Raw genomic sequence first — 21,545 nt, forward strand, 5'->3', positions numbered from 1 at the left:
GATCTTTTATACTTGCAGGTAAATCAATAGGATTTGAGGTGTGAGGTGTTGAATTAGTAATAACAGTGAGAAATAAGTCAAGGTGGAGGAGGCGGAAATAAAAAACTTTGAGAATAAAAGTTTATTATTAGTCTCGAGAGTAATAAACATCGCTGCCGACGCTCCCAAATTGGAATAAAATAACTAAGAACGTCGTGATCGATCCCCCGATCTTCAACCAACTTTATCAATATTATCAATATCAATTGATAACTTACCGCAGTCAAGAGCGATCTGTTGATCTTCATCAACGCAAAAGAAGAGAACTTCACTTTTCGTCCCGACAATTGCAAAGCGAAGACTTTTAATTGGTCTTTAACATCTTCCGGTAGCTCGCAGGACAAGAGCTTGAAAACCAAATCGATGGTTTTTTCGTGCTACGACAATATTGTCATTTTTCGTCATCGAATTGACAACGTACCTCATCAATACAGTATTGACAGGTCTCTACAATGACCATGAGGCGTCCGAGGTGTAACATTGTCCAGGAGAACTGCAAGAAGATGAAGATGAAGTAGCCGTTGTTTGCTACTTCGACGAGGAGGAAATAAGGAGTTACCACCAAGTGGAGGAGGCAACTGAACATTATGAACTGGAAGGACAAGAGTTAGAGTTGGTGGCGGCTTTGGGAACGGTTACCAGGATGCTGACTCCGCAGAAGTTGTTGGTGGCGTCGATGGAATCGCTGATTAGTTCATAGGTTTTCATTAGACTAACCACGCGCTCGTAGGACAAGACTGAAAGTAGGTAGCTCTGTTTAAAAAATTCTAGGACATCTAAAGGATTTGATAAGATCTGAAGCTTCTTAAGAATTTTGAGGATCATAAGGATCTGAAAAATCTGAAGAATTGGAAAGATCTGAAGGATCTCAAAATTCTGAAGAGTTTTAATGATCTTAGGGATTTAAAAGATTTGAAGAGTCTAAAGCATCTCAAAGATTTGAAAGATTTCGAAAATCTGAAGAATCTGAAAAAATTGAAGAATCTGAAGAATCTGAAGAGTCTGAAGAATCTGAAGAATCTGAAGAATCTGAAGAATCTGAAGAATCTGAAGAATCTGAAGAATCTGAAGAATCTGAAGAATCTGAAGAATCTGAAGAATCTGAAGAATCTGAAGAATCTGAAGAATCTGAAGAATCTGAAGAATCTGAAGAATCTGAAGAATCTGAAGAATCTGAAGAATGTGAAGAATGTGAAGAATGTGAAGAATCTGAAGAATCTGAAGAATCTGAAGAATCTGAAGAATCTGAAGAATCTGAAGAATCTGAAGAATCTGAAGAATCTGAAGAATCTGAAGAATCTGAAGAATCTGATGGATCTGAAGGATTTGAAGGATCTGAATAACCTGAAGGATTTGATGGATCTGAAAGATCTGTAGGATCAGAAAGATCAGAAAGATCTAAAATATTTAAAAGATCTAAAGGATATGAGAGATCTGAAAGATCTTAATGATCTCAAGAATCGAAAAGAATTTAAAAAAATCTAAAGGCCATAAAGAACATATTTTTTTTTAAAGGATCTCAAAGTTTAACGAGATCTGAAGTTAATAAAAAATTTAAAGGCTTTATGGACCTAAGGATTTTAAAAGATCTAAGGGCATTTAAGGATCTTCAAGGGTTCTGAAAGATTTGAATGATGTGAAGAATCTAAAGACTTAAGAGGATTTATTTATTTTCTAGCATCTCAAGGTTTTAGCGGATCTGTAAATTCTAAAGACGTTAAGAAATCTAAGGGCTGTTAAAAATGTAACGGTTCAAAAGATTGGGAAGGATCTGAATGATCTAAAGAAGCTGAAAATTTTAAAAGATGATCTGAAAGATTTAAAAGATTTGAAGATTTTGAAAAATCTTAAAATATTAAGCATTTAAGAAGATCTGAAAAATCTAAATAATCTCAAAAATCTCAAAAATCTCGAAATCCAAAAAGATTTAAAGGATCTAATCTTTTAAAAAGATCTTAAACTTTTAACAGATTTGAATGAACTGAAGGCTCTAAGGCTTTAAAACATCTAAGAGCTCTAAAAAATCTAAAGACTTAAAAGGATCTAACTGCTCTTACGGTTCTGAAGGATTTGAATGATGTGAAAGATCTAAAGGCTTAAATAGACCTAATTATTTTAGAGGATTTCAACTTTATAAAAATCTAAAGGCTTTAAGGAATCTAATAGTTTCTAAGAATCTAACGGTCCCAAAGGTTTTGAAGGATCTGAAAAATCTTAAAGTTTTGACGGATTAAAAATCTGAAAGAATAGAGATATGTAAAGAATCTCAGAGATCAAAAAGTTTTTAAAGATCTGAATCATCTCAAGAATCTAAAAGGATCTAAAGGCTTTAAATGGCATATTTTTTGTTTTAAAGGATTTCAAGGTTTAAACAATTCTGATGTAATTGAAGAATTTAAAGGTATTAAAGCATCTAAAAACTCTAAAAAAATTAAAGGCTTAAAAGGATCTAACAGCTTTAAAGTTCTCAAGGATCTGAAGGCTTAAATGGATCTAATTATTATATAGCATCTTCAGGTTTTAAGTGATCTAAAGAATCAAATTGTTTTAAGGGTTTTTAAGAATCTAACGGCTGCAAAAGTTTTTAAAAATATTTAAATAAATCTGAAGAATCTGAAGGATTTGGAGGATCTAAAAGATTTAAAAGATTTGAAAGATTTGATTGATTTCAGAAATCTTTGGAGCCTCGAGACTCTAAAGGGATTTAAAGGTTGTAAAGGCTCTAAAGGACCTAATCATTATAAAGAATCTCAAGGTTTTAACAGATTTGAAGAAACTGAAGGAATTCAGAAGCGATCTTAAAGCTCTAAAAAGTCTAAGGAGTCCAAATGAGTTAACGGCTCCAAAGATTCGGAAAGATCAGAATGATATGAAAAATCTAAAGACTTTAAAGAACCAAAAAGGACTTCAAAGTTTTTACGGATTTGAAGAAACTAAAGGATATAAAGGCTTGAAGGGATCTAAAGGCTCTATAGCATCTAAAGTTTCTAAAGATTCCAAAGGTTTTGAAGGATCTGAATGATTCTTATTGATCTAATTGCTTGAAGGATATCAAGATTTTAACGGATCTGTAGGATCTAAAGGCTTTAAGGCTCTAAAGGATCTAAGATTTTGAAGGTTTTAAAGTCTGCAAAAGATCTAAAGGCTCTAATGCTTCTAAGTGCTGCAAAGTCTCTAAAGACTCTTACTTCCGTATCCCGAGCAGCCTCTCTTCGACGACTCTTTCGTCTTAACAGGAGTAATCCACAGTTTTCTCAAGCTCACAAAAAGCTGCAGCCCTGCGTCCAAGCTCTGGTTCAACATCTCCAGCCTCTTCCTTATCAACCTCGCGAAGTTCCAGTAAGGCATTTCTTGAATAATGACCATAAAATACATGGAAAACAATATAAAATACCTCCACATAAAGAGCCCCAAACGCCCTATCTTATTCGACATTTCCCCCCACAAACAAAACTCATAAGACAACACAAAAAGAGTACAAACGACCGCAATAAAAATCCCAAAAATCGTTCTCCTCCTTTCTTTGTTCGGTTCCTTCTGAGGAACCACAATATCAATCTTATGGAAACATCCCAAGAGCTTCCACAGATGCTTGAGTCTAAAAGGAGTTGCAATAATTCCGATAAACACTGTGATGACGACCTCCCCCAGGTCAATCAAAGTGACATATTTAACAGTAGAGTTGCCCATCCTGACTGAGTTCTTTTGGTGAAAATCTTCATGGAGACCATTGAGGGAGATCAACACTGTAACAAACAATTGAAACATACCGAAGACAGTACTGCCAACTTTTACTCATGGAACCCCCCAGAAGATACGAGTAGACAGTGAAGAGAAGCGACTTTTGAAGAACGTAGTTTGGTTCTTTCTTCACCCAGACCACCGGCATAAAGCCAAAGATTCGCGTCACGGCGATAAACGGTTGCAAGACTTTATGTAACTCCGGGCTAACGATAATTCCGTTTTTTCGGGGCGTTTTGATAGTCATTTCGGAGGAAATGACACGTTAGCTGTGGTTTAATCGTCTTCAGTAAACATATGAATTGTTAATAAATTGTCGTGCAGGGGGGCGTTTAACAGATTTGAAGATAACAACGTTTACACGATTCGCTATTAATAAATTAGTTGGTATGAACGTGGCAAATCGCTAAATCTAGAGTGCGGGGTTGTGGCATCAACCAATAAGAAGATCTGATTCAAACACACTTGATGTATTGATAAATTTGAAATCTTCCGATCATGACAACTGTCATTAAACACACATTTAAATAAAATCGTGATTACTTCGCAGTAATTGCTTCAATCGATCCGTTAATTACTGCTAAACTGTATGAAAATTATCAAGAATGTTGTAATGGTGCTGATAATCTAGAAATTGACGCTTAAATACTTGCATGGAGTAATAAAAGACGTACGGTTGACAACAGAGAGCGATTGATACGAGAGATAGCAAATGACGTAAACTTCAATTTTTTGTGAGATAGGTCAAAAGCGAAGTCTTTGAGCTAGAAAGAGACAGAGACTTAAATAGCGACTTTGAGGTTATGTTACCTCTACTAAGGCCTTTTCTTGAGTGAGAGAAGTAATGAGAGTGATGACAAGATTGAAGGTCTTTTGATTCTCCACCTCGCATCTATGACAGCCTTCTAAAATAGCCCCCAATCGGCCAAAATGGATGCCAACCCAAACCACCTGCATCACATTAAAAAAAGAACTTCCTCCTTGTTTAACAGCGTATAACACTGAAAACAAATCCAAAACGATTCTCAAGAAACAACTGAAAAAAATCATCTAAGGCCACCTTGGTCAAAATTTTTGACATAGCACCACTCACTGAGATCTGAAGACCAAACTTATTGTTGATAGTACCAACAACATCGCAGATGTGACCATAAGCTTTGATGACTCTCCTTACCAATCGACGGTTGTCAACCACGAAAAGAGACTTATTGGTGTCAAAAGCCAGAATTTGGGCTAAAGTGTGGTTGACAGCTTTCATTCTGGTTTCCACGAGAAAAACCAAGTGCCAGTATTTGACTTCGAAGCCGATCATAATGACGTAGAAGAAATGGAAAAAGTAGTCTTTTAAAACCATTTCACGGAAATTGACGGCTAAGTCAAAGACCATTCCGATGACAAAAAAGACGATGACACTACAACCAAAAATTATTGTCTTCTTCCTCTCATTTTGCGGATCAAGGGGGGCAATAGCAGCGTCAATACGACGAAATCCTGTCAAAATAGCGGCCATCTTCTTACGGTACCACAGTTGGGACACAATGAAGAAAAAACTCATCAGGTTAAGCTCTAGGAAGGTAAGCACCGACAAATATTTGCTACTGATAAAATAAACGAAGTTTTCTTGGTCCTCCTCAAGGTGGACGTAGAGACCATACAAAGTCAAAATGACTACAAAATTGTCATTTTCTATCATTTTGTTGACTCACTTATAGTCGTGATGACTGCGCAGCTTGAGATATACCAAGTCCATGACCATTTTAGTTCGCAAAATTTTGGGGATTTTTTGTGCGTAAAACAGTTAAGACCCAATATTCTGGTGATTTTGAAAATGGGTTGGTAGGCCTGGAAAAAATGAGGGCTTACTGTTACGGCCGTCATACCAGCGAAAATGATCCATGGAGAGATAATTGCTGTTGGATTTGTTTCCGGTCATATAGTAAATTCTTTGTGGATGATTAAAAAGTCTGATAAGATCTTAATAATTAATATTTTTTATGATGTAAATAAATGCGCGCACGGACAGCAGTTCTCAAAAGTGAAAAAAAACACAATTTTGTTGGAACTTTATTTAAAAAAAAAACACGAAAACGTGTTAAAAAAGTTCCCCAAGAGGATGGACTGTCAGTTCGTGGACCTGCACGTTCGGTCCCGTCCCCAGAATGTAAACCACCGCCTCTGAAATATCTTCAGGACGCAGGGCCGGCATTCCTTGTAGCGCCTCCTTTGTCCCATCATCCGGGAAGCCCTCTTGGAATTCCGTGCGCACCACTCCTGGACTGATACTCTACACCACAAAAAATACTGAAACTTATGTTTAACGTTACGTTACGTTACTTACCGTGACCTTGATGGGACACTTATGGAATCTCAGCTCCTGCCGTAAGCTCTCCGTCAACGCCGTAACCGCAAACTTAGACGCAGGATACACGTTGAAATTCGGCTCGGGCATGTTCGGCACGTAATGTCCCGCGATCGCATTCATGTGAATCACATGACCTTCTAGATTGTTTTCGCGCATAATTTTGACCGCTTCCCGCGTGCATATACAGAGTGCCATGACGTTGACGTCGAAGACGCGCCGCCACTCTTCAGTCGCGCCCTCCACGAGGTTCGTAGGTCTCGTTAGCCCGGCGTTGTTGACGAGGATTTGGACAGGACCGACGTTGTCGTTCACCCATTTGAACGACTTCAGAATGGCTTCTTCGCTGGTGATGTCGCAACGGAGTGGGTAGAGTTTTCCGGGAGCGTCGTGCAAGGAGGCGGCGAGGTCTTGGATGCGCTCGATGCGGCGGGCCAAACCGGCGACCTTGGAAAAAACGTGTTTAGAACCGCTGACAATTAAACCACGAGCGTAGCACACTAGATAGTAATAAAAATAATGCGATCGTAGTGAGCGGTGACAAATCATGAATACTTGAACACGCAATCTATTTTAGGTGCGATCAATACTTCGATTACTCACTTTTAGTCCTTTGAGGACTAGAGTCTTGGCGATGGCAGCCCCCATCCCCGCACTAGCCCCCGTAACTATAGCCACTTTTCCTATCCACCGTTCCATTGTTTTCTTAGTTAACTCGATAGACAAGTCGCGTGAGAGCTCTGAAGAGGAACTGATCGTAGAAACTGATTCATCTTTTATATATTAAAAAATGTTTCATTGCCAAAATTTGTTGTGCAATAGAAATTACGCAATTCTTATACAATAACGAGTCCTTGAAAACTAACAGTCATCGTCATTATCGGACACTTAACAAGGCGGATTCATCAAACAAACACTTTATTTGGGTCGTTATACAATCAATTCGTGCTCAACTAGGTAGATTCTACATATTTTTATACTTTCTTTATTTTTTTAAAATACTTCCCCGACTGGTCGTATAGTCACCTCGGTGACCTAAAAAAATTTTGTTATTTCCTATTGTCATTATGGGCAAGACCGAACCTGAACTGAAGGATCCGTAGAGAGAACGTAAATAATAGCGTTGGCGATGGCTTCAGGGTTCAAGGCCGGCATTTCAGAGAGTATTTCTCTGGTTCCGTCCTCGGCAAAGCCCTCTTGAAATTCCGTGCGCACCACTCCAGGGCTGATACTCTACAAAAAAAAACGAATTGGAGTATGCTATGGAAAAATATTTATAAAAAATTATGATGATAGTAGGCACTGGAAAACTACAACGTCAAAACGTGACTACAGTAGGCTATGGAAAAAACAAAACAGTGACTACTTACCGTCACCTTGATCTTACTTTCCTCCCTCACTAGCTCTTGTCTCAGCGTTTCCGCCAGGGCCGTAACAGCGAATTTCGACGCCGGATACACATTGAAATTGGGAACATTACAAACAGTATGCCCCGTGATCGCATTCATATGTACCACGTGCCCGTCAATTTTGTTTTCTTTCATAATTTTGACAGCTTCCCTGGTACAAATACACAGTGCCATCACGTTAACATCAAAAACTTGCCGCCACATGTCGGTGGCACCATCTTGAAACAAAATGTCTGCTTAGTAACTTTTGATTTTCTTCTTACCTGTTAGATTGGTAGGCCTGGTTAATCCGGCGTTGTTAATTAGGATGTGAACTGGTCCGACATTATCCGTCACCCATTTAAACGAATTGATGATGTCATCTTCCTTGGTGACGTCACACGCGATCGCAAAGAGCTCTCCTGGTTGGTCGGTGAGGTTACAAGCGAGCTCTTCGATTCGCTCGACGCGACGAGCGAGTCCTATGACCTATAAAAAGGGAGAATGAGAAAGTGAGGTTGGGAGCTTACTTTGACGCCATTTTTGACTAGCATTTTGGAAATGGCGGCTCCGATGCCACTACTGGCGCCTGTGACGACGGCGATTTTGCCTTGCCAACGTTCCATGGTCGCGATAGGCGTTAGACTGTCAATTATAACCGAATTGAAAGTATGTAAATCGATCGATTTTGACAAGGCAACGCGATCAAAACATTGTCATCGATTTTATTATTATATTATTTATTAAAAGAAATGAAAGGAAAATTAGGACAGTCAAGAGAACAACAACAGATTTGAGGCGCAGTTTCTAAAATAGAAAATTTAATTTTTTGTGAATTTTGGTTGGTTCTGGTCGGTTGTCACCAATAGCACAGTTGATGCTTTTTTGCGTTTTGACAGCCGAACAAGCTTGCCAAAATAAAATAAAGACAGGGCAGTACAAATGTCAAAACTTCTAAAAGTCTGACATTTAATGACGTCATGTAGTCGCCATCTTAACATTTAAAATGGCGTCTTAACCACGACTTGAATTTTTAAACTTCAGGACTGAAAGGTTGTTCAACCAACTTAACAAATAAACAAGACGATGTCATTCTATCGCAATTATTTATTTACATATCGCTTATCACTTTAATGTGGCTATTAAATAACTCCCCCCCTCGAGATCCCCGTCGAACGACTTTTACTTTCAGCAGTCCTTGTAACAGACTAAGCAATTTTACTTTCGCAGGTGAAATGGTGCTCTCGATGGATCGCTGGCGAGGCAAAATCGCTGTTGTCACTGGTGCTAGTGCTGGTTGTGGCGCCGCCATAGCCGAAATCCTCGTCAAAGAAGGCCTCCAGGTAACCTCCCCTCCAACCTAAAACCTAATTTCCCCAAAGGTTGTAGGCTTGGCTCGTCGCAAAGACCGCATCGACCAACTTGCCCAAACCCTGGAAAATTTCCCCGGGAAACTGTTTTCTTGTCAATGTGACATCACTGTGGAAAGTGATATCAAAGCCGCTTTTAAATGGATCAAAGACAACCTGGGACCTGTCGCTGTCCTTGTCAACAACGCAGGTTTATCCCAACCGAACACTCTGATTGGTGGAAGCACAGAGATGTGGAAGCGTGTCCTAGATACCAATGTTTTGGGCCTCACCATAGCAACGCGAGAAGCCTTAGATCACATGATTGAGAACAAAATCGATGGTCACGTGATACATATTAACAGTATTTTGGGGCACTACGTGGCTCCGGTCCCGCAGCTGAACATGTACTCGGCCTCGAAATTTGCAGTTACGGCCCTGACCGAGACGCTGCGACAAGAATTGGTGGCTTTGAAAAGTAACATTAGGATCACGGTAAGCAAAAATTGCGGGAATTTCAAAATTTTTGTAGAGTTTAAGCCCAGGTCCTGTGGACACGGAGTTTGGTACTGCTTCAAATTTAGATAAGAATCAAGATTGGGCTAAATTGTACAACGCGATGCCTAAATTAAAGAGCGAGGACGTCGCAGATGGCGTCGTTTATATACTATCGACGCCCCCACATGTGCAGATTCAAGAAATCATGATGCGCCCTCTAGGGGAGCCCGTTTGAATCTTCAAAAGAGGTGCTATAATACTTCAGGTTTTTGTTATGTTGGTAATAAAAGTTAAAAGATTTCACCCAGAGGTCGTATTGTTAGCTCCTGCACCTAAAAAAACACTTCTATTTTTTTTCCTTTTTAATTGGTACTACCTGGACGTTTGGTCCGGTTGACAAGACGTAAATGACAGCTTCTACAATGTCTTCGGGTTTGAGGGCGGGAATTTCCTCATCGTTGGAAAAGCCATCTTGAATTTCCCCCGTAACCAATCCAGGACTTATACTCTAAAAACTGACTTAAATATGGTTTCTAAGATGGCGGCCACTTACTGTCACTTTGATTCTACTTCCCCCATATCTCAGTTCTTGTCGCAAACTTTCAGTTAACGCCGTCACAGCAAACTTTGATGCTGGATACACATTTAAGTTAGGTTCCGCCATATTTGGAACCTGATGCCCCGTAATGGAGTTCATGTGAACAATATGGCCGGCAATATTGTACCGTTTCATCACTTTTATAGCCTCCCTCGTACATATACAAAGCGCCATGACGTTAACTTCGAAGACGCGTTTCCATTCTTTGGTGCTGCCTTCTGCAAAAAGCCCCAATTTGTAAGATGGCGGCAAAAATGACAATTACCTAGAAGTGTGGTGCATCTACTGAGACCGGCGTTGTTGATAAGAACGTGGATTGCTCCGATTTTTTCAGTCACGAACTGGAAGGTCTTCAAGATGTCGTCTTCTTTAGCGATGTCGCACTTCAAAGGGATGATCTGGCCGGGGGTGGATGTGGCGGCGAGATCTTGAAGGCGGTGGGTAAGGCGGGCTAAACCCACCACCTAAACAACAATAAAATACAGTTTAGTGGGTCGATTTTGTTCCACCTTCCCCTACTTCCTACGGTTACTAGGACAAGTGCCGATCGACAAAACAAGGCCCACTTAGCATCAAATCGATGCATTAATTTTTTTTTCGTTTTTTACCTTCATTCCTTTCTCGGCCAACGTTTTCAAAAGACACGGACCTATTCCGATGCTCGCACCGGTCACAACAGCCACTTTTCCTTCCCAACGGTCCATTTATCCCTCCAGAAAGTCTCGCGGAGAAGCCGTCACAGCACTAGACAAACGTGAGCAAGTTTGTCCCACGTTCCTCTAAGTGACCCCCCAAATTTTTCTCCCCGGGTCATTATGCTCGTTGACATGGTGATCGTCCCAGCAGCCTACAAACCTCCGAAAATTCTTCAGAAATCGAAAGTGGCTCGGCCGGTCCTGATGATTTTTTCTCTAATAAAGTCGGGTCGAATAACAGTTCCTTCGATGATTCGGGGCTATCACGAAGTCCACGAAAATGGAAGAAGCGACGTGGTCAATACGACAAATTTTCTTGGACACCATCATCTTGAGCGCAGGTAAAATTGTTGGAAAAAGTGATGTACGTAACATGGGATTGTTTAGTTGGGATTCCGACGCCGGTCATCAAAAGCACCAACATTATTCATAGACGTGGATTCTTCTGCAATGACGAGACTATTATGTACCCTCTGAAGGAGAGCTCCATTCATAACGATTTTTTCCATCCTCTGGTCTGTCTTTTCTGTGTCGCCACGGTAAGGTCCCCATACTTATACGTTTAATATTACCTCTTCTTATAGATCATCACCATTGAGTTTCTCTACTTCAACTCCAAAGAAAAGATCCCGCTGTGGAAATACTTCAATCGCGCCTACCAAGTCCTTGTCTCCTTCGCTTTCGGTGTCTTGACCACCATCCTCATAGGAACAGCAATCAAAGGTTTTATCGGGCGTCTCCGCCCCCACTTCTTCGCCGCTTGTGCCCCCAGCATCAACTGTACGCTTCCAGAAAACCACAATATCTACCACATAGACTACGAGTGTACCAACAAGAATTTTAGTATTAACAGCAGACTTTCCTTTCCTTCAGGTCACACGTCATTCTCCACTTTCTGCGCGGTGTTTGTAGCCATCCTTGTCCACAAAAGAATTACCTGGGGGACCTCCTCGTTGTTCAAAGTAGCAATCGAAAGCTTTATTATGGTTTTGCCTCTGTACGTTGCGACGAGTTGTATTTCCGACTATAAACACCATCCGGAGGACGTACTAGCAGGGGCGGTGATTGGAGCCGCGGTGGCCGCGGTGGCCGCGCTAGCTAGTGTTAATTTGTACGACAAAACCCAAAGAAAGATTTAAATTTGAATCGCGCGCCACTTGAATTGGTGACTTTTAGTGATTTTCGTTTTTATGTTAAATTTAAAATAATTAAAATATTTATAACCTCGTTGTTTATTCTAAAGATAGTTTAATCTGCCTTAAATGAGTGATTTACACTTCCAAACCCGCTTAATTAAAGTAAGAATATTAATTTATATTTTTGGGAATGTAAGGTTGCCAACCTGACAACGTGAAAGTCGCCACGAAGTGTCTAAATCCGACGCCGCTTCCAGACGCCGTTACGCTCAAAATACGCAAAAATCTGATAATGTGACGCTTAAAAACAATTCCAGGAGCTAAAATAACCCAAATTGTCTACAGGTGTCTCGAAATTTCCCTAAATGGTAACCGACAACTTTGAGGTTATGTTTACTAACTTCTTGTTTTAGGATCCTAACGTGCCGCCGCCAACTTTCCCGCCCCCGGGAATGGGCACGCCGCCTCTGATGCCTCCAGTACAAATGCCGCCCATGGGCGGATTTCAGTCCCTCATCCCACCGTTTAGTGTGCCGCCTCCAGGTTTTGGAGGGTTTCCACCGCCACCGAATCCCACAGAACAATGGACGGAGCACAAAGCCCCCGATGGCCGCACTTATTATTATAATTCCATGACGAAACAGAGCTCGTGGCAGAAACCGGATCAGTTAAAATCGCCGTCAGAGGTGAGGTTATGTTGATTTGGGGTTGTCAAGTCTGTTTAGTTGCTGTTATCGCAGTGTCCATGGAAGGAATACGTTGCTGATAACGGTAAAATCTATTACCACAATGTTACCACGAAAGAATCGCGGTGGATTATGCCCCCCGAGTTGGAGGAGATCAAGAAAAAAATCGTTGCAGAAGAGTAAGTTTGGACATTTTTTATCCAATAGCTTACGTTTTTTGTAGTGGAAAAGGTGTCTCTGCTGCTGCCACGCCCACGGATGTAGCAAGCCCCGCCCCGTTGTCAACAGGCCCCGTCGCGTCTAACTCAAACTCGCCAAACGTGCCCGCAGGTTTGTTTCCACTGCAACTAAGGAGTTGCTTACTTTTTTTTGTTTAGCTGCCAGCCCTGGTAACAAGAGCGCTCTTGAATCCTCAATGGCGGCCACTCTCGCCGCTATAAGTCTCCCAAACCCCACGAAATCCGACGAGGAGGCTATTCCAGCCATTCCACCCGAAACGCCCAAAGAACCTCCGAAACCCGCCCCCGAACCAATCAAAGTCTTCAAGGACAAGAAGGAAGCGATGGAGGCGTTCAAGGATCTCCTTAAAAGCAAGAACGTTCCTTCCAACGCCTCGTGGGAGCAGTGCGTGAAGATCATCTCCAACGATCCGAGGTACGAAACTTTCAAGAAACTCAACGAGAAGAAGCAAGTTTTCAACGCGTATAAGACGCAGAAGCAGAAGGACGAGAAGGAAGAGAATCGGCTGAAGGCGAAGAAGTCGAAGGAGCAGCTCGAGGAGTTTCTTCTTAACTGTGATAAGATTTCATCGACGACGAAGTATTATAAATGTGATGAGATGTTTACTCACTTGGAGGTAAGAGTAGTGGGCGGGGAAACATTCAATGGGCGGAGTTTAATGTGGACATGGTCTTCTTTATTTTTTTTTCTTAGATCTGGTCCTGTGTCAGTGACTCCGACCGCCGCGACATCTACGAGGACGTCGTCTTCACCCTCGCCAAACGCGAGAAAGAAGAAGGCAAAGTCCTGAAGAAGCGCAACATGAAGAAACTCGCGGAAGTTTTAGATAGCATGACTAAAATAAACTATGACACGACATGGAGTGAAGCCCAAGTTCTCCTCCTTGCCAACACGGCCTTCAAGAACGATGTTAACCTCCTGGCGATGGATAAAGAAGACGCTCTCATCGTCTTCGAGGAGCACATTCGCGTCCTAGAAAAAGAACAAATCGAAGAGAAAGAACGCGAGAAGAAGCGGATGAAGCGACAGTGCCGGAAGAACCGCGACCAGTTCTTGGCTCTCTTAGACCACTTACACGAAGAAGGAAAACTAACTTCGATGTCGCTGTGGGTGGAGCTCTACCCGATCATCTCCGCAGACATTCGCTTTTCGGCCATGTTGGGACAACACGGCTCCACCCCTTTAGATCTGTTTAAATTCTACGTGGAGGATTTGAAAGCGAGGTTCCACGACGAGAAGAAGATCATCAAAGAAATCCTCAAAGAGAAAGAATTTGAGGTTAAAGTCGACACGAGCTTTGATCAGTTTGCGACGGTGATCTGCGAGGATAAGAAGAGCGCCACGTTGGACGCTGGGAATGTGAAACTAACCTATAATTCGCTTCTAGAGAAGGTAAGAGCAATGCGATCGGTCACAGTCTGAGGTTAGTTTTGTAGGCGGAGGCTAAAGAGAAGGAACGCCTCAAGGAGGAGTCGAAACGAATGAAGAAGTTGGAGGCGGGGCTGAAAAACCTCCTTCGCGAAATGAATATTGACTATGAGCTGAGTTGGGATGAGGTCAAAGCGAAGATTGAAAACGAAGAGGAGTTCCAAGCGTTCAGTTCCGATAACGACCGTCTTCGTGTCTTTAAAGTCGGTATTACAGGACTCTTTTAGTGTGATTGTTTGTTTAGGATTTTCAGCATGAAATGGAGGAGTCGTGTAGCCACCATCATTCCCGTTCCAAGAAGTCCAAGAAGAAGAAGAGTAAGAAGTACAAGTCCTCGAGTAGCGATTCCGAGAGTGAGAAGAAGAAGAAACGGAGGTCCCGGAGCGATTCCATAAACTCAGAGGAGAGCGAAGAGGAGTATAGGAAAAAGAAGTCAAAGAAGAAGCATAAAAGGAAGAGTCCTTCTGTGAGTTATCACTGAGTATTTTTTTTGAGTGCCGCTCTTTTGTTTTTAGTTTGACTTGTATTGACTGACGCTTCATAGCATGTATATAATAATGATTAAAGAGTTGACAGGAGATTTTATTTTTTAATTTTGGTTCAGAGGACTCCAGAGGACAAACACATTGGTCGTAGACCACCAGAGCCGGATTCCATGGGCAAGGAATTGAGCGAATCAGAATTAGAGAAACAGAGGGCGCTATTGCTAGCCCAGTTGAAAGAACCTGAAAGCGAATAGGTCAAGTAAGACGCCATCTTGTATAGATGTACTGTATTTTTTACATACATACTAAATATACGTGAAATAAAATAGACAAGTATGTTACAGAAATGCCTTTTCTTTACTTCCAACACTGATAAAACGAACAATGGCACTTAAAATAAACTATTGCTACTGGAGAATCGGATACTCTGCAATTTCAATACTGTACTAATATATACAGGGTATACAATAAATATTTGGTAATGAAATCCCGATCCGCGACCGAAACCGCCACGGACTCAGTCTAACTGAACTGTGATGAATACATACTTACCCACCTTAACCGGTTATAAATATAATTATAATACAATTGAGCAACTTCAGTAGGCTCCTCCCGTGGGCGTGTCTATCTACGGTGGCCACGCCCATTCATCTGAGGGGCGGCGACGATAACAGGACCTGGAGGACCACCTCGCGCCTCGTACATGTTTCGGGGAACTTCTGAACGCTCGAGCTCATCGCCTGACAGGTCCAGATCCTGCACCATCTGCATAATCTCGCGCTCTTTTTTAATATCTTCACGGTCTTCCACCTGCAAAAAAACACACAAATGAACCATGACGGAATTACCCGAGCAGATAACGCAATTACACGCTTTTGTCTCAAACTTTCAAACGCAAGAATCTGTAATTAGTGTTAATTGGACACTTTCTTAGCCGGCTACGTGATCTGTCGATCAATCGTGCGAATTTGTTGCGAAACAGTGAAACCGCAGCCCACTTTCTCTCGGGTTCAAATCACGCGCCGGTATTTTTTTCAACCAATTACACTCACCTCTCCGTTCGGTATGGGCGTGGCGAACTTCAAATTCGCCAATGAGCCGTAACTCCTACTCCGATGCTCCTGTCGAATCGAGTACGAGAACGCCCTTTCATTCAAGTGTCCCTTTTTCCTGTATATTCCCGTGTTGAAGGGACTCTCTTCTTGCGATGTGGCCCCGCCCGGTGGGGGCGGAACTCCGCCCATCAAATTCGGATCGTCCAATCCGTTCATACTTTGCGCCAACTTTTTACTCAACTTGCCTTTTTCTCGCCTCTTTTGTTTCCCTTGGGACTCCATCGTGGCGTAGTGCTGCATTAAGTAAGCTTCATGGGGGAAGTTCACCGGTTGGTAACTCGCCACTGGCGACAGTGCCCTGTTGCTAGGCATGTAAATCGGCTCCTCCATGGTGTGTTTCGACTTCTTTTGTTTCTTCGGAATGGTGGTAGGAATGATAACCGGAGCGACGGGAACCAAAGGGGGAGGAATGGGGCGTGCCGGAATTAGAACCTTCCCTCTAGGTCTGTGCGAGAAGGTGTTCCCGTGATGTTTGAAGAATTTCGGATTGGGTAGAGTTTGTGGGTGTGCTACGATGTACATTGGTTGAGGTGGAACCTGTGGGCGGGGCTTCATCATGGTCCCAGCAACACTATTAGCTTTGCCGTTCATGACGGGGTTGTAGAGGTCTTCCCGGGAAGCGCTGAGAGACTTTTTGGATTTCTTCTTCTTTTCTTTGATTGGAGGAGGTGGGACGGCGACTGGTTGTGCGATTTGACGAGGGCGGGAGGGGCGACTGATGGTGGAGGCGGAGTAAACGTCATAGATTTGGTCGAGGTTGTCTTGGGAACCCGCCCAGACTTTGTGGTTCTCGTCACCGTTGTAGATACTGACGTCGTCTTTGGCGTTACCGATGGTGTTGATGGTCATGGTGGAGCCGGAGGTGGAGCGAGTCATCTTCCACTCCTCAACCTGGAAAAGGGGTGGAGTTTAAGAGGAATTTTGAGCAATGGGAAACTACCTTGTCTTTATTGGACAATCTGTCTGAAGCTAGAGTTCCATATATGCTTCCAGCGGTGTCGACTTGTTTCGCATAAGAGGAGTCGGCGTAGGCGTGGAAGCAACATCTGACGAGCGCGTTGGCGGCAACTTCCCTTTTGCAAATGAAAGCATGGCATTCTAAGACTTTGATCCCGGTGGTTCTTCTCAATATGGCGGCGAAAAGAGGCGGATGAGTGGGGTTAGGAGCTCTCGCAAATGGCGAATCCAACGGAAGGAAACGAGGACTTGGGCTGTGTAGAGTGTTTTTTTCAGGGACTAGAACATACCTGCAACAGATTACAGGAAACTGTAAGTGTCATTGCACCAAACTTCCGGAGATTTCAATGTTAGATCAGAACATTGCACAATCATTAAATATTCATAATCGCAATCTTATTTATTTACTTCAATGGGTGTTTCAAGGTCACATTCTCAACACCGTCAGCACTTTCCAACACAAACAAACGATTTATTAGTTGTACCGTTGTTTTTCAGTTATATCAATGAGACAGTTAGACGGTACTGCAGCAGTACCAACTTTCCCTTTAAAAGTCCCTGTGGTTGGTGGAATGTGACCCTTTTGACCGCGATTCACATCAATTACATAATCGAACAGGTTGAGCGTGCATCAGACTTTAGAAAACGGTGTGACCACGCCTTTAGCGCGAATAACCGTTAATGAGGAATTCGACGGCGATTAAGAAGTACAGCGTGTGGACGCCTTTACCAGATTGTTGACTTTTTACCTTGAGACCGCTCTAACGGATTTTGTGACCACCAAGGGTACCAACTAAAAATGTCATTGAAAGCCTCCTAGACTATTTTTTTCAAGAAATATAGCAGTACCGCTGCGGTACTATGAAAAAAGAGAAATTGTTGCTCCTTACATCACAGATTGTGACAAAAATGACAACAATTCCTGCAAAAACCTTCCAGTGATAATAAAACGATTGCGAAGCTGAAAATGCATAGAATTCCAAATGACTGGTTTTATAACAATGAGCAATAGCCATCCATTATTCATACCCAAGTACCACTTATAACATCCAGAGGCTCCTTGATTTTTCTTGAAACTCGGAAGAATGCTAATTTCTATTGTCGAAGAGAAAGTTGCGGATGTTACCAACCATTAACAAAATTCATATTCCATCAAGGGCGGTCATGGTGTCCTTGGGCGAAATCAAAAGAAAGTTCATTAAAAAACAGTCTACTATCACCCGCCCTCCATATTTGTCGTCGCGCATGAAAAAATTTTGACCTTGTTCAAAATGATTTTTTTGCTTAGTGGGCTGTGACACTTAACGTAACGCAATATCGCTGGCGATGCGGAACGTAGCGTAAACGTAACATTGGCGAAAATGTGTGGCGTTTCACTGTGACGTAACAGTGACGTAAATTTTTGCAAAAGAACGATTTTGCGGTTGGAGGTTTCAAAGTTGCTGATTTTTATAGACAAATCTTGATTTTAGATCCGGTTCTGCGATCTGGAACAGGTTGATTCTTCTATTTATTGCTTCAGAAACTTGTTTTACGTTTAATTATGGCAAACGAAGCATTTATTTCGGAGGTTTTGAAGGAGAAGCAGGGAATTTGCAGACAGAATCGATATTCACGCTGAAATGTGTTTTGGTACTACCATAAGGCTTTCAATAAACCAGTTTTACACTATGTTTCTTCTTCCCTTGCACTTCAGAACTATATTTTTAGCATAAAATCACCGTTTCATTTCGTGGTACGACTATATCTACTTGGGTACCACCGTAATATGTCACACTACTACAACAACAAACTGCCAAGCTTCTTTATAAATAAAAAATGTTGCAAAGTGTTCGCTATTTTGTAAAATTTTGGTACCAAAATGGTACCACCATATAACACATTATCATTAAAAGACATATCAACAAAATCTGTTGACATTCACAATAAAAAATCTTTAATTTTCTTGACATTGTCAAGGTACCACCCTCCAGTTTCCTCCTTTGATAATCCAGCTACGAGTAGTACCCGACATTTTTTGTTGATACAAGCCATCAACTTTTCCCAGCCAAGACGGATGCTCAAAAAAACAACACATCGCTCAATGATTAATTTAAGTATGATGTGTCAGAGTAGTACCGCAATTCCAGTCGCGTTCATTAGTCATAGTTGCAGTTCAATTATCTCCACAAAAATATAGGCGTCGTAATTACAACCTATGATGAGTTTTCAGTGCTCTTGGATGTGTTAAATTACTTATTTCTTTATGGTGGTACCACCGAAGTACGATTGTACACAAGGCTAAGAATATCTGGAAACCATAAATATCTACTGTATATGCGTCTATAAATAAGCAAATAAAATCTAGATAGTGTGGTTTCATATTTCACTATCGTGGTACTACCTTAACACATTACACAAATGTCTATTTTCGAAATTTACGACACTGTTTCCAGTCAAACGAGATTCTTAATATGTAATTTATACACAAAACAAGCATATTTAATGAATAAAATTTAGTATAGTAACGGTACCTCCGCGGTACCATCACAAATTGTAAAAGAGAAATTGTCGTTTGTTTTCTAATTGAAATTAATCAAATCTAGTCCAGCAATAAATTAATACAAGTTTGGTACAACTTGTACAACATTGCCAACACTAAAACTGATAATGTGGTACCAGACTTCACGATTAAGGTCACGACTATTTCGTTTAGTACTACTAGAAAAAGGCTTTTCAATCATTGGATAAAAGGTGACCGGAGTCCACTTTGTCGACATATCTGATCAATTTGGTACGTTCGTTTAGTTGGTACTACCGGTACCGCCCACAATTTCGTGTTTACATCCGGAAATCAAACCACCAAAACCGAGAAACGCAACAATATCCGCAAACTTCAGCTAATTAGTACCTTAATGGTACCGCCTCTCAATCATCATACTTCATGTTTAAAGACAATATGTCATAAATATGCAGAATTAACACTTTGCAAACAATGTTGTGGTACTACCATAAAACTGTAATAACTGTAGTCAAAGTATGTAATGATATTATAACACACAGAGAGCGGAATTGCGAGAAAAGTTGATTGTTAAATCACAGCAGGGCTCTGCAGGTGGTACCACCTGGGCAGTCCACCTTTGAATTCCTCATTTTCAATTTAGATAAATGCAGAAATGTGCAGATTTGCGTCTAAAGGTGGTAACCACGCTTTGGAGAGACGTACCCATCGTGGTACTAAAAATTTTCTTTTTTACGGTGGTTCTCATGTATTTGTCCATGCACGCGATGGTTTCAAGGTAAAGAGTCAACATTCTTGAGACTTTCCTTGCAATGTATAGAATGGTACCACACATATCTGCACTGGTACTATTTGTTTTATTTCACTTTGTTTTCATGTGTACAATCAAAAGACATGTTGTGCATTCCGGTACCTATCAATATTTACCAACAAGTACCGCAGTGGTACCACGGTACCAAAACTTCACGCGGCTCCAAATTTCAGTTTTTTTTGTACATTCAAAATACTCTAAATCTGTCTTCCGTATCCACCCACAAAAGTACCAGATGGTACCACTCACCTAACAGCTGCGCAATAATGCAAGCTCTCGATCGGAAAAAATCTCGTAATCTTCTTATGATTCTCATCGACGTTTTCCAATAGAATCCCGTTAGACCACACACTCAACCAACTGTCTATACCTCGGGCGCCAGTGGCCCCTTGGTCAGGGTACAACTCTTGCAGGGGCTCTTGGATGCCTTGCAGTCCGTCTTTGGTCTGCTGGGGCACGGAACTGCCCAGATAAAGCACGCGACAGCGGCAAATGGGCGTTGACTCCGTCATGTCGGAGGAGACCTGGAAAAAGTATGGGTGAAATTTTTGACGACTAAGCTTTGATTTTTACACAGTAACATCAGTTGACTCCGCCGCCCATTTTACTGTAGTAGTAATAGCTGACTCTGAAGCTAGCTCAAAATTTATGTTAAAAAACATAGTACCAGTTTTTGACTACTAAGTTTCTGATTCTGAAGTTCCAAGATTTAATAATCAAAATAATAATGTAAGAAAAATTGATACAGTCGCTTTAGTTGACTATTGGGCTTAGAAGGTGAATGACAGGTGAAGAAAACTTGCAGAGTTCATAGTCTTATCAATTGACTTCTAATTTTGAGCCATTTTTACCGACATGCAGAATAATTAGTTGACTTGCAACTTTGAATTTAGTAGGTGCTATTGCGCTTTTGTTTTATTTCAAAACTTGCACACTGTTATGTCACTTGTTTATTGATTTCATGGCTGGCTCGATTAAAAATAAATAATAATAATAATGATGAAATCGCGGCGTGCACCTGTCGGTCTCCCATAATAGAGATGATCAAGTGGCTTACGTAAGTCAAAACAAGCGCTACTCGCCCCAGAGCCAACTAGTTTTCAGCGCCCCACTTTTCAAAAATCTCCCGACTTTTTTCGAATTCCTGAAAACCGGCGCCATTTTAGTGTCACGTGTTCGAGAAAAAAATCTTCGCCCAGCAGCAAGAGCACCATTGTATTGTAATGGGAGTTCGTTCACTCGTATTGTTTGAAAATTTCTAATACTGGGTGGCGCCCCATTTCGACTATGACGTCACGGCAGTACCAAAAGCGCCGTTTCTGCCCATTTCGACTTTGCTGGTACTTACTTTGGGACCGATCATTCAAAAGCTTCCACGCCTAAATTCCATGGCACTTTTGACACATCACTGATGAAACTGAAGACGTCGAGGGCACAATTCGCGATCGTCACTTGTCACGGGTCACTCGCGGGGCGAAAATAAGGGTTTTTTGCACTTGTTGCTGGTGATTTCAACGATC

General features: G+C 41.6%; 8 protein-coding genes across 9 annotated transcripts; 3 read left to right on the forward strand and 5 right to left on the reverse strand.

Annotated features, from left to right (window-relative positions):
- Positions 1-127: 127 nt before the first annotated feature.
- LOC148176978 (gustatory receptor for sugar taste 43a-like) lies at positions 128-4,036 on the reverse strand. The gene is made up of 6 exons (XM_088032977.1): positions 3,835-4,036; positions 3,228-3,785; positions 679-776; positions 461-631; positions 258-416; positions 128-211 (listed from the first exon to the last, which is right to left on the reverse strand). The coding sequence occupies exons 1-6, from the start codon at positions 4,025-4,027 to the stop codon at positions 128-130; spliced, it is 1,263 nt and encodes a 420-aa protein (XP_087889103.1). The 5' UTR covers positions 4,028-4,036.
- A 1,818-nt stretch (positions 4,037-5,854) lies between these two features.
- On the reverse strand, positions 5,855-6,960 carry LOC148176979 (farnesol dehydrogenase-like). The gene is made up of 3 exons (XM_088032588.1): positions 6,743-6,960; positions 6,119-6,586; positions 5,855-6,064 (listed from the first exon to the last, which is right to left on the reverse strand). Exons 1-3 carry the CDS (start codon positions 6,836-6,838, stop codon positions 5,873-5,875), a joined length of 756 nt encoding a protein of 251 aa, XP_087888714.1. The 5' UTR covers positions 6,839-6,960; the 3' UTR covers positions 5,855-5,872.
- Positions 6,961-7,040: 80 nt separating this feature from the next.
- Positions 7,041-8,189, reverse strand: LOC148176980 (farnesol dehydrogenase-like). The gene is made up of 5 exons (XM_088032415.1): positions 8,058-8,189; positions 7,812-8,016; positions 7,510-7,766; positions 7,223-7,372; positions 7,041-7,174 (listed from the first exon to the last, which is right to left on the reverse strand). The coding sequence occupies exons 1-5, from the start codon at positions 8,151-8,153 to the stop codon at positions 7,133-7,135; spliced, it is 750 nt and encodes a 249-aa protein (XP_087888541.1). The 5' UTR covers positions 8,154-8,189; the 3' UTR covers positions 7,041-7,132.
- Positions 8,190-8,660: 471 nt separating this feature from the next.
- On the forward strand, positions 8,661-9,677 carry LOC148176981 (farnesol dehydrogenase-like). Its single transcript, XM_088031721.1, has 3 exons — positions 8,661-8,870; positions 8,910-9,371; positions 9,409-9,677. Exons 1-3 carry the CDS (start codon positions 8,661-8,663, stop codon positions 9,607-9,609), a joined length of 873 nt encoding a protein of 290 aa, XP_087887847.1. The 3' UTR covers positions 9,610-9,677.
- Positions 9,643-10,776, reverse strand: LOC148176982 (farnesol dehydrogenase-like). The gene is made up of 5 exons (XM_088031722.1): positions 10,581-10,776; positions 10,238-10,436; positions 9,928-10,190; positions 9,751-9,882; positions 9,643-9,706 (listed from the first exon to the last, which is right to left on the reverse strand). The coding sequence occupies exons 1-5, from the start codon at positions 10,674-10,676 to the stop codon at positions 9,665-9,667; spliced, it is 732 nt and encodes a 243-aa protein (XP_087887848.1). The 5' UTR covers positions 10,677-10,776; the 3' UTR covers positions 9,643-9,664.
- Positions 10,729-11,806, forward strand: LOC148176983 (phospholipid phosphatase 1-like). The gene is made up of 3 exons (XM_088033244.1): positions 10,729-11,008; positions 11,055-11,206; positions 11,252-11,806. The coding sequence occupies exons 1-3, from the start codon at positions 10,948-10,950 to the stop codon at positions 11,804-11,806; spliced, it is 768 nt and encodes a 255-aa protein (XP_087889370.1). The 5' UTR covers positions 10,729-10,947.
- A 189-nt stretch (positions 11,807-11,995) lies between these two features.
- Prp40 (pre-mRNA processing factor 40) lies at positions 11,996-14,989 on the forward strand. Of its 2 annotated transcripts, none has more exons than XM_088031718.1 (9): positions 11,996-12,171; positions 12,217-12,489; positions 12,529-12,668; positions 12,713-12,819; positions 12,867-13,345; positions 13,423-14,121; positions 14,166-14,360; positions 14,402-14,623; positions 14,762-14,989. In XM_088031718.1, the coding sequence occupies exons 1-9, from the start codon at positions 12,169-12,171 to the stop codon at positions 14,894-14,896; spliced, it is 2,253 nt and encodes a 750-aa protein (XP_087887844.1). In that variant the 5' UTR covers positions 11,996-12,168; the 3' UTR covers positions 14,897-14,989. The 2 variants fall into 2 exon arrangements, with proteins under 2 accessions (XP_087887844.1, XP_087887845.1); XM_088031719.1 differs by having other exon boundaries at positions 14,673-14,763.
- Positions 14,915-21,465, reverse strand: LOC148176985 (uncharacterized). Its single transcript, XM_088031720.1, has 5 exons — positions 21,374-21,465; positions 20,275-20,549; positions 16,698-17,004; positions 15,695-16,648; positions 14,915-15,452 (listed from the first exon to the last, which is right to left on the reverse strand). The coding sequence occupies exons 1-5, from the start codon at positions 21,386-21,388 to the stop codon at positions 15,267-15,269; spliced, it is 1,737 nt and encodes a 578-aa protein (XP_087887846.1). The 5' UTR covers positions 21,389-21,465; the 3' UTR covers positions 14,915-15,266.
- Positions 21,466-21,545: the final 80 nt, after the last annotated feature.

This window comes from Gnatocerus cornutus, chromosome 3, assembly GCF_029298725.1.
Source record: "Gnatocerus cornutus isolate USDA-ARS CGAHR chromosome 3, icGnaCorn1.1, whole genome shotgun sequence".
Classification (NCBI taxonomy): Eukaryota; Metazoa; Arthropoda; class Insecta; order Coleoptera; family Tenebrionidae; genus Gnatocerus; species Gnatocerus cornutus.